The sequence below is a fragment of the Topomyia yanbarensis genome, chromosome 1, assembly GCF_030247195.1.
Source record: "Topomyia yanbarensis strain Yona2022 chromosome 1, ASM3024719v1, whole genome shotgun sequence".
Classification (NCBI taxonomy): domain Eukaryota; kingdom Metazoa; phylum Arthropoda; class Insecta; order Diptera; family Culicidae; genus Topomyia; species Topomyia yanbarensis.
The window spans coordinates 216,797,060-216,811,756 of record NC_080670.1 but is presented as its reverse complement, the minus strand read 5'-3'; the positions used below and the strand labels follow the sequence as shown (position 1 = coordinate 216,811,756).

The 14,697-nt window shown below is 37.9% G+C and overlaps 2 protein-coding genes across 2 annotated transcripts in view; one reads left to right on the top strand and one right to left on the bottom strand.

Annotated features, from left to right (window-relative positions):
- The window catches only part of LOC131692958 (disks large 1 tumor suppressor protein), a 74,245-nt gene extending 73,778 nt beyond the window's left edge, over positions 1 to 467 (bottom strand). Inside the window, exon 1 of the mRNA XM_058980395.1 lies at positions 255 to 467. The gene's annotated coding sequence lies outside the window, so the exon portion shown is untranslated. The remainder of the gene's footprint in view (positions 1 to 254) is intronic.
- A 5,388-nt stretch (positions 468 to 5,855) lies between these two features.
- Positions 5,856 to 6,775, top strand: LOC131676503 (uncharacterized). Its single transcript, XM_058955569.1, has 3 exons — positions 5,856 to 6,046; positions 6,102 to 6,402; positions 6,460 to 6,775. Exons 1-3 carry the CDS (start codon positions 5,928 to 5,930, stop codon positions 6,703 to 6,705), a joined length of 666 nt encoding a protein of 221 aa, XP_058811552.1. The 5' UTR covers positions 5,856 to 5,927; the 3' UTR covers positions 6,706 to 6,775.
- Positions 6,776 to 14,697: the final 7,922 nt, after the last annotated feature.

Sequence of the window (14,697 nt, the reverse complement as noted above, 5' to 3'; positions counted from 1 at the left end):
GCTTTTCCGACCACAAAATTCCTTTCACAAACTTTTCTCCACATATGAAAAAGTCGAATATTCACTATCTTCTGCCTATAGAGTCAACCGTATCTCCTGAACCAATCACGCGAAAATGTAACTTTTTCCACTGCCACAGAACACAGGTGCCACCTTCGAGGAGTAGAAGGGAAAAAACAGGTGCATTTTCAAGCTCGGCCTGCTTTATATTTTCCTATTACTCTTGATTGTACCCTTTCATCCCGATCACTGACCTATGCCGAATATTCGCTAGTACCCATCGAAGCAGTCGGTGCTTTTGCAAAATTTTTCACTTTTTCCCCGTTGTTCAAGCACTAACAACACTTTCGCCGTGTGTCGTCGTCGTCGTGGTGTGTATCGAACGGTAATGCTCGTGATCTAGCAGACTTTTCTGAACCGGGGCCAATGAGTATGCATGGAACCGCCGCACAAATCGTAGCACAGTCCAAGACCATGCCAAAAGGAAGAAAGAGAGAGAGAGTCTGCCTGATGACGATTATCATGTATAATACACACATGGGAGGTGTAGTTTTTCCGCAATCCTCCTATGGGTGGAAAAACTCACCACTGGTTGTCATTTTTTTAAGGGTGGGAAAGTGAGTGACTTTCGGGTTGCCGGTTTTGAGGTAAAAGTTTTTGAATTGCGCAGTGCCGCCTATGTTTCAGTTTATGAAGCAATGGAAAGCATCATTCGAAAATGGAATTGATAAACAATTTGCGATCCAACATTGGGATCAATTATCATATCGCACGATGATTTCATATATTAATATATAACGTCATATAGTCCTGCTATCAATGAAACCTAACCTAACGAAGTAGAATAATGCATGGCGTTTGTTTGTTGACGAATTTTTCTGCCACACACACAAAAAATGATATTGTGCCTGCAAATGCTTTTAACTTTTTTTATTTATTCGGAATTAACCTTTGGGTCGCTCGCATACGGACTTTTGTTTTAAAACGAGTTCAAAACATGTGAATGTGACTGCAAAATTTGTTGAAATAAAAAGAATTTTTTTTAGTATAAAGTATGCTTGATCCCGAGGGCGTGACAATCTTTTATAATAATATTTCACCTGGTTCGTATTTTTGTGTCCACCTACATTGATTTTATAATTGTCAATAAAAGCTATAATTGTGTGGAATTGTTGGAATTTAAAAATATCAAACGGCCGCTAACATTTTAATTTTAGTTACGCGTGCGATTAAAATGAACAATGGTATTGGCTCAACAAGAAAAGGTTAGTACCCAAATATTTATACATAATTCTGGCTGGTGCTAGTTAGCATCCGGGTCCAGCGATACAACCGATCCTACTTAGAATCGGTGGCATCACTGGAGTCGGGTGCCAACTAGAGCCAGCAAAAAATACGGCTCATTTTCGAGCTGGACTTACTGGGAGGTGGTCTCCCAGTAAGTCCAGCTAGTAAAATTGTAGCCAGGTACAAAGCGATCTTTGTCGAATCCCAATCTTGTCTGCTACCAGTTCCTTGCACCAAAATATATCGGTCTTAATACCGTTAGTGATTCAACCATCCCATCCGCAAAAATAGCAGCAATCAACCACTACTCTAGCGCTTGTCACCAATAATATCTCACAGTGGCAGCAGAAAATTAAGATTTTACATCATCCGACCAGTCGGTAGCAATAACGTTCAAACGACGATTTCAACTAGTGCAAACGATCCAAGCCAATCAGGTTCAAACACAGATGAGCATTGCACAGTGGTTCGAATCCATAATTTAGGAAGACAAAAATGTTTGTGGCTAAACTTTCTGTTTTAAAGGTACAAAATCTTCAGGACAAATGATCAGTACCAAATAAACCATCTTCAGATGTATGCAGTATTGGGGTGGCTCTTATTATTAGGGTGATGCGAAATTTATTTTCTGAATGTGTTAAGATTTCAGTCATCGGCAATATTGTAGAGCAACTTTGCTGGAGACAATAGTTTTATCTCTAAACGTTTCTATTTTATAGCTACCCTAATTAAGCAATTTAAGGTGTTCCTTACAAAAACTGCTTTTTGCATTAACTTTTTTATTTCTCGTAAACGGTGTCTTCTGATAACTTTTAAAGTTCATTGAGACAAATTTTTTGCATGTTCGATAAATTTAGCGAGTATTGTTGGAACTGAAGTTATGGGACTTTTTGAAAAACTCATATCTCAAATTGGGACAAACGAAATTAATTTCCCTTTCTTGCATTTTGAAGAACATACCTTTAGGTGTGCTCATAAAAAAATTACGGGGTGATATTTCTTAAAAAAATAATTTGAATCGATTTCTAAAATTGTGATTTTACTACTGAAAATAGTCAGTCAGTCGAAAGTTATTTTCATTACATAAAATACCGTTTATCAGATTAAATCGAAGATTGCCTTTTAAAATACCTAAAGTATTGTATGGACGCTGTTGGCGGTGAAATTATAAGACAATTTTTGTTTTAAATCGCACATTTTTTGGTCTTCGCATAACCCTAAAGCAAAGCAGTCTTTGCGATTACCATAGGAGAAACATTGAGATATCCAGCAAAATATGACCAGTGTAGGTGACACTCGCAGACTCATTCAAATACTATCCATAAGTTTAATCTAATCTCATCAACTTACGAAAAAATGGTCTATTCTGAAGAAATTACGAAGCATAGTTATTTTGTACCCGCTTGTGAGAGTTTCAATACAAACCCGTTTGTACAAAACATATATCAGCTGCTTCTAGAGATTTATAATCAATACATTATTGTTATCTTGAATATAAAATTGCTTTATTTAATTTAAAATGCATCTTTTATCTCTACAGGAGTTGCCTATTTCCGCTTGTATTTACCGAAACCAACATGCAGATTCACCGCATGTTCATTAACTTTCAAACTGACTGAAATTTCATGCAGAATCGAATGCTTGAGTGCAGAGAAAACATAAATTCATTCATCGACCAAAGCATTAATTTGTTATTATGTAGATATTTGGAAGGCTGGAGTTGGCATCTTACACATTTTCGAGCATAAGTGAACTGCGTAATCTATATCTGGTGCACTTTTGCTCAATAATCCCCCTCAGAGCTAGCACAGAAAACAAATTTAGTTTACTTCTGAAACCAAAATTGTCCAAACCTGAATGCGCTGTGTCGGGAGAACGAATGAAGAGGGAAACGAACCAAACATTTCATTCATCGCGCCGAGCACGAATTGAATTTCGTTTTCTTTTAATTTCACGCAAGGATGTCAATTTTTTGATCTCTGTGAGTTGCCAGCATTTGTTTTAAATTCTTCTTATCAAATTGCTCTGCCTCGTTACAAATTACTAATGCTTAAAACTGAATCGAAATTCATTTGGTGTTGGGGCGTTCTTATATGCATGACTGGATGATAATCTTCGCACATTCGTTGCAGGAAAACAAGGCGACATAGATTGTAAAATCGGAGCTGTTTTTTGTTTAGAATAGCAATCATATCTGCCTAAAATATAGGTATTTTAAACTTCGTTCATAATGTATGAGCCCACCTGTGCGTTGGGACCCATATACCGTTTTGCAGCCACGAAAGCTGTCGCCATAAAATTTTCGTTCCAATCCTAATAATCGTTGCCTTTTTGGTCATCCTGACTCAGATTTATTAAATAATGTCCTTCTCAGTCATTTTTAAACGATGAAATAAGTCAACTTTTGGGAGATTTTTCTCGGCGTGGATTAATGTCAACAATGAAAAATTATAAGATCGTCGCTGGTATCAGCCCCCCCCCCCCTGGTTTGATACAATGTTAATTGTATTTAAGAGTACGAACTTTTGAAAAGCGTACTTTTAATAAAAAAGGAAATAATAACTAAAGACCCCACTGTTACGAGTCGCTAGTTACATTGAATTAGTGCAATTATTCAGGTACGGTGACGCTCGGATGCACAGCTCCGTGGTGAACGATTTCTTTTCAAAGAAATTATTCGATTGTCTTCGCATTTTACAAAAAAATGCCATTACATTAATTTAATGACTAGCAATCGGAATCGATTGGTGCTTTTGAGCAAGCACCAGAATTTCGAAGTTTGAAAGGATCTCCAAAGCTTTCACAGATTAATAAAAGTCTGCAAAATATCTTCACTTCATTTCAAGTTTCTTTAAAATGGTGACATATCTTCACTAGGATTACTTGAGATCTATTTTTAAAAATCGAAGAAATTAAACGCGTTTCTCTCTTGAGGCACTTGGGATGCATTTTTAAAAATCAGCGAAATTAAATGAATTTCTTTCCATCTAAATAGTAATTTTTACGTATTTTGTGTTGCGTGTAAGACGTCAAAACTCAACAAAAAAACTAGCCCTACATTCTACAAAATGTCGAATAAAGTTAATCGGCGTAGGACGTTCGTTAAACAAACTTTTCGGCGAGGGAGTGTAAAGTTGATGCAAAAATGGAAATTAAATGCATTTTTTTCTAATTTGATACAAATTTGTTATTCATTCCTAGAGTGAGCTACCCCTACGCGCCACCGAAAAACTATCTAAAATTAAGTACTTTTGACTCAATCTCATGGTATCGTACAGGAAGGTAAAACTAGGTAAACCGTGTTGAAGGTAGTTTCCATTTAACTACGGCCTTGACAACCTTGAGTTTTATTTACTTAAATTTAAATTGAATTTACCTAATTTTGAGTATACCCCTAGGGGCAGATCACTCTAAGAATGTATAACAAATTTGCATCAAATAGAAAAAAAATCTTTTAATTTCCATTTTTGCATCAGCTCTGTTTGTTTAACAAACGTCCTACGCTGATCCACTTTGTTCGACGTTTTGTTAAATGTAAGACTAGTTTTTCTGTAGGGTTTTGACGTCTTACACGCAACGCAAAATACATTATGAATTTTTATTTTGATGGAAATAAATGCATTTACTTTCGCTGATTTTTAAAAATGCATCATAAGTGATCTGCCCCTAGGTATACCCCAAAGAACTCAAAGTACCTTACTGCACGGAATACCTCGACTGAGTCGAATCTCTCGTTTTGTTTTTGACAACATTAATAAGTGCGAAAGCGACGCACAGCTCAAAAGTACCTAAATTTAAGCTAAAAGAACTTATTTTGTAGGTTATTTTATGGTTGCGTGTAGGTTTTTCTCCGTAAACGTAATATAAATTCAAAATGTAATTTGCATTGTGTTTAAGACGGCTAAGCCTTTCACGAAACTAACTCTACATCCAACAAAAGTCAAACAAAGTGGATCAGCGTAACGCTTTTCTGCGAGAAAATGTAAAGTTTATGCAACAACGGATCCCGAATAGAAATGTACACTAACAAAATCACGATTTTCACTGTGACAGTACAGTAATTTTACAATAATTTACTGTAAGTTTTAGTGGTATGCTACAACACAAAAACAATAAACTTTGACGTTTTTACAGTAAATTTCAAATAGATAGACTTTCATAGTAACAAAGATGGGTGGTTTAACATTAAAAAAATCGATTTTTCCATGCACTTTTTTCTCGAAAACAGTAAAATTTAATGTGAATTTACTGTATTAGTTTTTTGCTGAACAGTAAAATTTATTGTTACATGAAATATATCGTAAATCTATTGTGAGAACTCTGCATCGAACAATGCTGAAACAGTAATAACTATAATATTTATTGTTTTATGATTGTTTGTAGGGTAAATGCTACTGTAAAATTCTATTTGGGATATGAAATGCATTTTTTCAACTTTGATGCTAATTTGTTATTATTCCTAGACTGATCTTAACATTTGGCATCCCTGGCTCTTTTATAAAGCACTTTTCTGACCAGAGTGCCGTCTATGTGTCGTTTTTTGCCTGTACAGCGAATCCTAGAGCGAAACCATTAACGTCAACAGCTGTTCGGTCAAATCAATAACAAAAATATAGTGAACCGGAATGCAGTGATAAACCATGGCGTTATTACATAAAAAGAGCCAGGAAATACCGGAGGATGCGGTGAAATTGAATGAAACACAAGCGGTGCTATACTTCATGAAGATCGTCGAAGGATGGGACAACAAATGGGAATCGTGAGTACGGCTAAAGTAGTGTGTTTTCTCCGCTAACGATTCCTGCCTCTTACAGATGGCCCCTCATACACAGCCCAGGCATTCTGGGAGCGACGACGGTAGTGTCCAGCATCTACATAAATAGCCACTACCGGAACAAGCTGAAATTGGGCAACTACGGACGGCTTTCCAGCTACATACCGGCCGTAGTACTGCCAGCCATAATGACTACCTTTTTCCATAAAATGTACGTCGTGCCTGAGGTGACACTAAACAGACAGCAGTGTCCAGTTTGTATCCAAGTCAGGGCGGGATTGTTCCAGGCTGGTTTTAGTACCATCTATCCAATGCTTCTGGCACCGCTATCAGCTTTCATGGTGAAGAAGGAGATTTCTGCGTCGAATCAACGTTTTAAATATATATTTTTTTTCCAGTTTGCTACCCGACACTTCACCTACCGATTGCCATCGATTACGGAACAGCCCCGCGAAGTGCTGACACTCTATCGGAAGATGACCCGTCCCATCACCCTCGCAGTGACCGGACTGCTGGCATTCAATCTAATGCTATCGATGTTTCTCACCGGGTCGGAAATTGAATCGGTTTACAAAATCAATCTGAAGCTGCTGGAACTCGAACGCAGGGTGGACAGTGGTGATCTGGAGCAGCTGAGTCAGTAGGCCAGGCATGGTTTGAACTGTTGTCACACTTTGTAGATATGATAGTCATAAAAATGGATGTGCTCATTTGGATGATTTGTTGGTACTTAAGGGGCCGTACACAAATGACGTAGCATTTTTTCGGTGATTTTTTACCCCTTCCTCCCCCCTCGTAGCATTTGGTCACAAAATTCTAACCTCCCCCTCGTAAATAACGTAGCATTTACCTACCCCCTCCCCCTCGTCCCATGCAAAGCGCTCGGGTGATGAAAAAAAAAATTACATGTTTTTCAATTATTTTATATACATGTCCTTTCAAAATGTTTGACGACTTTTATCAACATTTTCATTATAACAGCAAATTGCCTGCAAAATAAGCCCATTTCATCACAAATATAGTGTTGATAGTTTTGTTTTCAATTTTATATGTCAAGGGGAGCATGAAGAGAAGTTCTCTCAGTTCACAATCCTGCAGCTGCCAATAGTTCTAAGAAGCATATGTTCATCTAAATTACTAAATTTTGTTTGGTTGAATCCGAAGTGAAAATTTAATTCAGCTTCCAAACGAAGTCTACTGGTTAGCAACATTAGCTAACTAATGTAGCAAGTTAAATCTGCATACAAAACCTTTTCATATTTTTGCGAACTTGTAATTCCGCGAATCGTAAAATTTACCTTATGAAAAACCGCATCAAAAGTAACTTGCTTGAATTTAAATTCATTTCTCTTGGGAATGGAAGATCATTAAATTGTTTTCTCTAAACAATGGGTTTTAAACTTAATGCTACGTCGCACAACTTCTAACCCTACCCTCCCCCTCGTCACACTTCGTCACAAATTTGGTATATCCTCCCTACCCCCCAAAATGCTACGTCATTTATGCATGGCCCCTAATTTAATTTTATCCTAGCGAAAGGTTCGTTCCAATACCGGAAGAATTTGAAAGTAATCCGGAGCAAATAGGAAATTGTTTCAGTATTTCCTTCTCTAGTATCTTCTGGTAGTAATTCAGAATGAAAAAGAGCTTTTGTTGCTTCGGTGCAACTTAGAGCAATAAGCGTGTATTGAAATATACCAAACATCTATGCTCAGAACCTGTCAAAGCCTACTTGGATTTCGTCTCCTCGGTATTCATATTTTTATACAATTATTCCGTTCTTAATGTAGCCGAATGTCACTTGTGTTCCTCTGACAGAATTTAAAGGTAAATGTCCTGGAATTTTCAATAATTACCGCTGTATTGTGCATTGCCTACGTCGGATAGATTTTTTTAAGCAAATATAATTAACATTCTCAATAACAGTAGCAAACCCAAGCTGGAGTGAGATTTTATCGAATCACATTCGCTCGCAAAATCAATCCGTCTAATGTAGTATAACGCTGAGAGCCGGCCTTTCCTTTCCATTCTCTAATATGGGAATATTTAGAAAAAAGGCATTCTTCTCGCGAATATCGGAAGAACCGTTAATTCTAAGATTTTTGAATTTTAAGAACCATTCTTGGATCCTGGCGTTGAGATTTAGTGAATGGTTGAAACGCTTCACTCCTAAAATAGGTGATGTCGTAAAATGATTCTTCAATTTTCTTGTTCATACTGTTTGTACTATAATTTGTAACAATATCACTGTAATACTGTTTTCTTTAAACCTATCGAAAGGTCAATAGATATTTTATATCCCACCTAATCCCATTACAGTTTACCTACACCAGTTTACCGAAATCCATTTCCACAAGAAATTAAAAACTCCCAAAAACTACTTCAGAAAACCTTTTCCTTGAATCTAACAGTTTCTGAACAACCTTTTCTGGAAATAAGCGTTTGTTACTTTTGAATGTGCGGGTATTTGAATGTTTAAACGTGCTACATTGTGCTGTTCTATCTTGTGTATGAATGATGCGAAAGTTTCTAATGTGTTGTCTATAATTTTATCAGCTTATAAGCCTATCTGTTTGATAATAATAACAGATTGTGGTCCCATTTATATTCAGTCTTGCAGTTGGCAATCCAGAATGTTATTTAAAAGTAAAGTAAAAACATTACCATTTATTGAAATTAATACAGCCCGTTTCTCTTTGCGTAACTCTACTAAATGATATTATTTACTCTGTGTGAGAGCATCGCGCAACCAGACGGAAGCGACAAAAGCTTGCGGTTTTCAAGGCCGTTCAGTGTTACAGTGTGCGTGTGTACTCTTTCGCTAACGGTTCTTTTTTCGCTAGTCGCCATCGCTACCAAAGCGACGAGCAGCCAGTTGAGATCGGATTGCAGAACCTACTAGATGGTTCTATTCGCGCGTCATTTCGTCGGGTTTTTGACCCGGCTCTTTTTCTTTATTTGCAAATTTAATTTTTCTTTTGTTGCCGGATATTCCGCCTATTTTTTAAAAATCCCGCTTCAAATCGGATATACGCGAAAGTGATTTCGGTGTCGCAATTTTTTGCAACATGGAGAAACGGTATTCTTCCTTGTTGCAATCTGAAATTCGAAAGAAAAAAGTGATCCGAATCGCGTAGTGCAGAAGTTTAAATGTAAAATGGTGCAGCAAAAAATAGTGGCTCCAAATCGAAGCATTCTCGTGCGGTGAGAAAATTGCTTTGATTTCTTTTGCTGCTGCAGCCATTTTGCTTTGTTTGAAGTGATGTGCGTCAAGCTTGCTATCGAGCTGCGATCCAAGCTAATATGTGTGTGTGGGCGAGTGCCCTTTTAAATCGAGGTATGAAGCAATGTGGTGTATACCGCATTGGTGAAGCGGAATGGCCCGTCGTGGTTAGTTGAGCTACAGCTCAGTAAAAAATGTGGGTTTTGCTCAAGTAGTGTGATTTATATGGAGTATGAAGTGAATAATGAATGGCTCTGGGCGGCCAAAAAAAAGTGAATTTGGGGCAAAATGGTTGCCTTGTTGATGTGTGCAAAAGTTTTTGGTAATTGTTCCGAATCGCGGCTTTTTCGAAAAGAGGGTTAATTTATTTTGGAAATGGTTCTAAATAGCCTATTTTATAACAAGCAATGAAAAAAATTTGGGGGGAAAGCTTTAAAGTAGTTTAAACTGGAAAAATAAGTTGTTCCCACTTACCTTACTAACAATGGCATTACTCATGAGAAAGTGACGTTAAGGGTGAAGGTAGTGTGATGCGGCTTTGCCGCATAGTCGAGTCCAAGGATTCGAAGCGGCGCAAAGCCGCTGAGAAACCGACGGACGAGGTGGTTTTGATCTTGCTATCGAAGGGTGCAATTAAACCTGTAATCCACACGTTTGCCCGGTATAGTCAAACATAGGGGCTATTTTATTTTTGCACAGGAATACAAGCCTGTTACTAAATAAAACATTGTTAAAGACTAATGTGGCTACGCCACATCGCTTTTTGTCATGCTGTCCGACTTCGCTGCCGCTCAGTCGGACTTCAACTAGGGATAGCCCCTATGTTTGAGTATACCGGGCAAACGAGTGGATTACAGGTTTGATTGCACCCTTCGATAGCAAGATCAAAACCAACTCGACCGTCGGTTTCTCAGCGGCTTTGCGCCGCTTCGAATCCTTGGACTCGACTATGCGGCAAAGCCGCATCACACTACCTTCACCCTTAACGTCACTTTCTCATGAGCAATGCCATTGTTAGAAAGGTAAGTGGCAACAACTTATTTTTCCAGTTTAAACTACTTTAAAGCTTTCCCCCCGAATTTTTTTCATTGCTTGTTACAAAATAAGCCATTTAGAACCATTTCCAAAATAAATTAACCCTCTTTTCGAAAAAGCCGCGATTCGGAACAATTACCAAGTTTTTAATGTAATAATTTATATCAAATATAGTGGAGTAAAATGGTTATAATGTGATGCGTCTAAATATTGTGAAATGTGTAAAGCTTTCTGTTGTGTTTCAACGGAAACCGGTTCGTGTCTTTACCCGGCACCGCCATCAGGTCGCCGGAATGAAATCATTTCACGGCAAGTTTTCCGGTTTTTGTAGGCTGCCTGGCGATTTCAACAAGCTGTATTTCGGCTGTTCTACGGGTGAGTGTTTTGGTTTCCATATGCAACGAATTGATGCACAATCGATCATTTCCTTGAGAGAGGAAAATTTAACTAGAATATAGAAACTACTTGTCGGCAGGGTGAATGATTCTTCCGTTCGTTGCCAGGCAACCTTTGTTTATGGGAACGAAATAACACTTGTATCACTTTTTGAGCTATTTGTTCGTTTGATTATTTGGTTTGAGTAACATGGCCGTGCACCAATCTTCCTGATTTCCTGATCTTGTTTGTGTTAGATAGTTTTAACCTTCGCTGATTTAACAAGTGTTGGTGGTTGAACAACAGTTGGTGAATTAATTGAAGAGCTGTATTTGTTTGTTTCAGATATTACGAATGTTTTTTTTGTTTCTTGGGTAATCCCGTGCAAGTTTTCGTATATGGCGGCGATGGCGTACGGGATTGATTGTCATGAGTACACAGCGTAGTGTGAGCACAGGTAGAAGAGCCAGATCGCAAGGTCACGAAACAAGAAATAGGATATTTCAACCGCATTCTCATCACTTAAATATTGTTGCTGTTGTCTGAGAAGATCATCTGAAATGAAACGCGTTTCTCCGGTTTCTGATCAAAGAGCTTTCGCTTTGCTGCAGCCATTTTATTTTGTTTGAAGCGATGTGCGTCAGGCTTGTTATTGAGAAGCAAGCAAATATGTGTGTGCGTGGGCGAGTGCCCTTTTAAATCGAGGTGTGGAGCTATGTGATGAATACATCATTGGCATTGGTGAAGCGGAACGGCCTGTCGCGGTCGATTGAGCTACAGCTCATTAAAAAAGTGTGGGTGCGCAAGGTAGAGAGCGTAGTATTTGCCGCGCAATATAATACAAAAGGCGTTCCTTGTAAAATGTGTGAAGAATAAGCTTTTTAAAGTTTTCTAAGGAAAAAATGTTAATCGATTATTCTACATATAGTGGGGCGAAATGGTCTTAGTGTACCATATTAAAATATTGTGAAATGCGTGAAGATTGTGCTTTCCGTTGTGTTTGAAAGAAAACCGGTCTAGGGATAGTGTCGAATTAAATCGTTTCATTGACTTGCTGAGCTGTTTAGCGATTCCAACGAGATGAATTTCAACTGTTTTACGGGTGAGTATTCGTTTTTATTGTACAAAAATTTAAAAAATAACTACAGAACAGACATTCATGATCGAACAAATATGGTAATAAACGTGTAAACTTTTGAATGAATATAACTTAAAACACTAGCGCCCCCACAACAACTTATCCCAACTATCCGTCAGATCCATTCCGTAACCGGCTCGAAATCCTGAATGAATTCAGTATGCAATCTGGTTCAAAGGGAACAACCTACTCCGACCCAATCGGTTGCTACATTTGAGCTGGAATCCACTCAGAAGTCCGAACCGGTTCCGGAATAGTTGCCCGTGTAGAGGTATAACCGCTGTCCATTCAGTCAAACTCCGCCACTAAAAAACAGTAGCAGAACAAGCTCGCGCCTTTAGTTGGAACAATAGAAAAAAAACTAGACCATATGTTCCATGTCGACATGACCCGGAACTCTAGTGATATGGGGAAATTCACTGTCTTCTAGCTTCGGAACCGTTCACTGAAAATTAACCACCGACTCACGATTTGCGGAAACATTCAAGAGTGAGCATGCTAATGGCATCACGGTTATAAAATCAAAGAATTTATGCACGCAATTACACACATACACGCTAGCACATTCAAACCTACAGATGCCCACGCGGTCGAATACAATAACATACAAACGCTCGATCTCTTCGCGTTGATACACAAAGGTGAACCTGCAATCGCGATCACCTATGCACAACTACGTCCAAGATGTCGCAACCACAAAAACGTCCCGATGTTTAAGTGAACGCTATAGCACTTGTAATCTGAACAACGCGGTCTCATGCGAGAACAAATAAACGCACGTTTCCACGCGATCGTGAAGTCCCTACGCTCGCACATTTGAACTCAATATCGCAATAAGAATTATGGCCCGCTGGAATTGTAGAGCTTCTATCCCGGGAACTCATTTGCGATTTGGATTTTTGCGAATTACGTTTACTGATTGTCGGAATTCGGGAATCCCTGGAAACGCCTTTTATTTTTTTTTGCTGGAGATTTATATTCGTTATAGGAATTTAGCAGAAAATACTCTCCAAATTTTTTATTTAAGCAATAATGGTCAATAATATTTTGTCAACTGGTACGAATAATAATTGTTCGTGATTTTGAAGTTCCTAAAATGGGACATAATAATTGTAATAGAAATTGAAAAGATAACAAAACATTCGAAGGATAGAAAAATCTTTTCTCTACAGTTTTACATCTGATAATCTGGCCTCATAGTTACAGGTCGTCAAATGGTGGGTTAACAAAATTCTCACAAGTTTCCTATCACATGCCTCCACGCGAGTCTAAGTCTATTGATGATTGTTCCTTAGACCGGCGACGACTGGTGCTATCAGCCTCCTGCCGATAGTAGCAGAATGAGAGGGTGCGAACAGATCTAGTCGAGAAAACATTACCGTAAAAATGAATAGTTGAAATTGGAAATTAGCCCCAATAAGACTAATCTGACTAGTATCGATGATCACGGGTCAATACGTATTGAAAATTCGCCGCGTCTGTTTTTATGAACCTAATTTCAAGCTCCGTTATTGCTAACAAGCCCGTGCATCAGGTTAACAATCCTTTATATTTCCCTTCAGTGTTCGTTACTATCGCTCGTATACTTGTATTCCACAAACAATCCGATATGGAAAATAAGAAATACTTTACATGATTTATGACATCTCGCGCTATCTTTGTCTGTATAATGTGTTATCACACGGTAGTTTTCAAGCCAATAAATATACCGTAGAGAAGAAGTAACAAATTCCGTCTAAATACAGTTTCAATAAATAATGATCCGGCCCATTACACAGATAAGATTAGCTTACCTAGTTAATACTCCCACGGTCGGCTGTGTGGAGTTCAAATTGCTTTTATTTAGGGAACATAGGATACTCTAGGTAGCCGGCTGCTCAGAGTTTAAAAAGAACCAAAAACTAATCAAGATCTTTTCTTTTTCGAGTCGGCCACTCGAAGACTAACTAAACAACTACCTAATAAAATATGCTTAGAAAAAGTAATGAGTAGAATAAAAAAGCTCTTCGCGCTCTTCTCTTTTGTTTGATTCATCTTCACTTCGTTGCGTGTGGCTCCCATATATTCCATTACCACACGCACACAAAAGAGAAAAATACGACTCTTTTTTGTGCCCTGCTCGTAGGGAAGTAATTAAAAAGGTTGTCATAACGGTTCTTCCGATTTAACTTAATCTGATTTCTAGTTTGTTCCTTTCTCTCTTTTTGCAATGAGGTGTAGCTACAAAAATGGTCCTTCAAACTGATGCAATGATCTGCAAATAGTAGTATTTTCGCGCTATGCAACTATGCACTGGTGTACATTACTGTTTGTTCAAATTTGTGTGAGAATATAATAAGCCTGTTTATAAGTTCGTGTATACTTAAACACCAAAGCAATTCTACGTCAGTGATGCCAAACTTCGGACAGATACGCAAACATTCTTACACTCAAACTCTAGCAGATAGGTATCAGTAAACATCAAAATTACTCGAACCTATAAATATAAACCGTATAACTCATTCCACCGTTATTCGAGATAAAATAGAAAGCATGGCGAATTAGTAAATATTTTCAACTGCTTTAAAAGATTCGTAAGCTCTTGTGGAACAGCAGCCTTTGCGTGAGAATTTGCAAAAATGAAAACTGATTTTTCCTATTTTTAGATTACGACATACTAGTCTTGTAACTCAAATCTCAAAAAAAAAAAGCTTTTATTTGTGACATTTCCAATTGCTTTGCACTGACCTAACTTATCTCATATTGTTCACAAACAAACACCCTGGTGTAGAGGAATCATTTCATTGAAAATTTGAGATAACGAAATACGGAAGTTTTGTACATCATTTGAGGTAGATGCGATCGCTGCATCATCTCAATCGCATT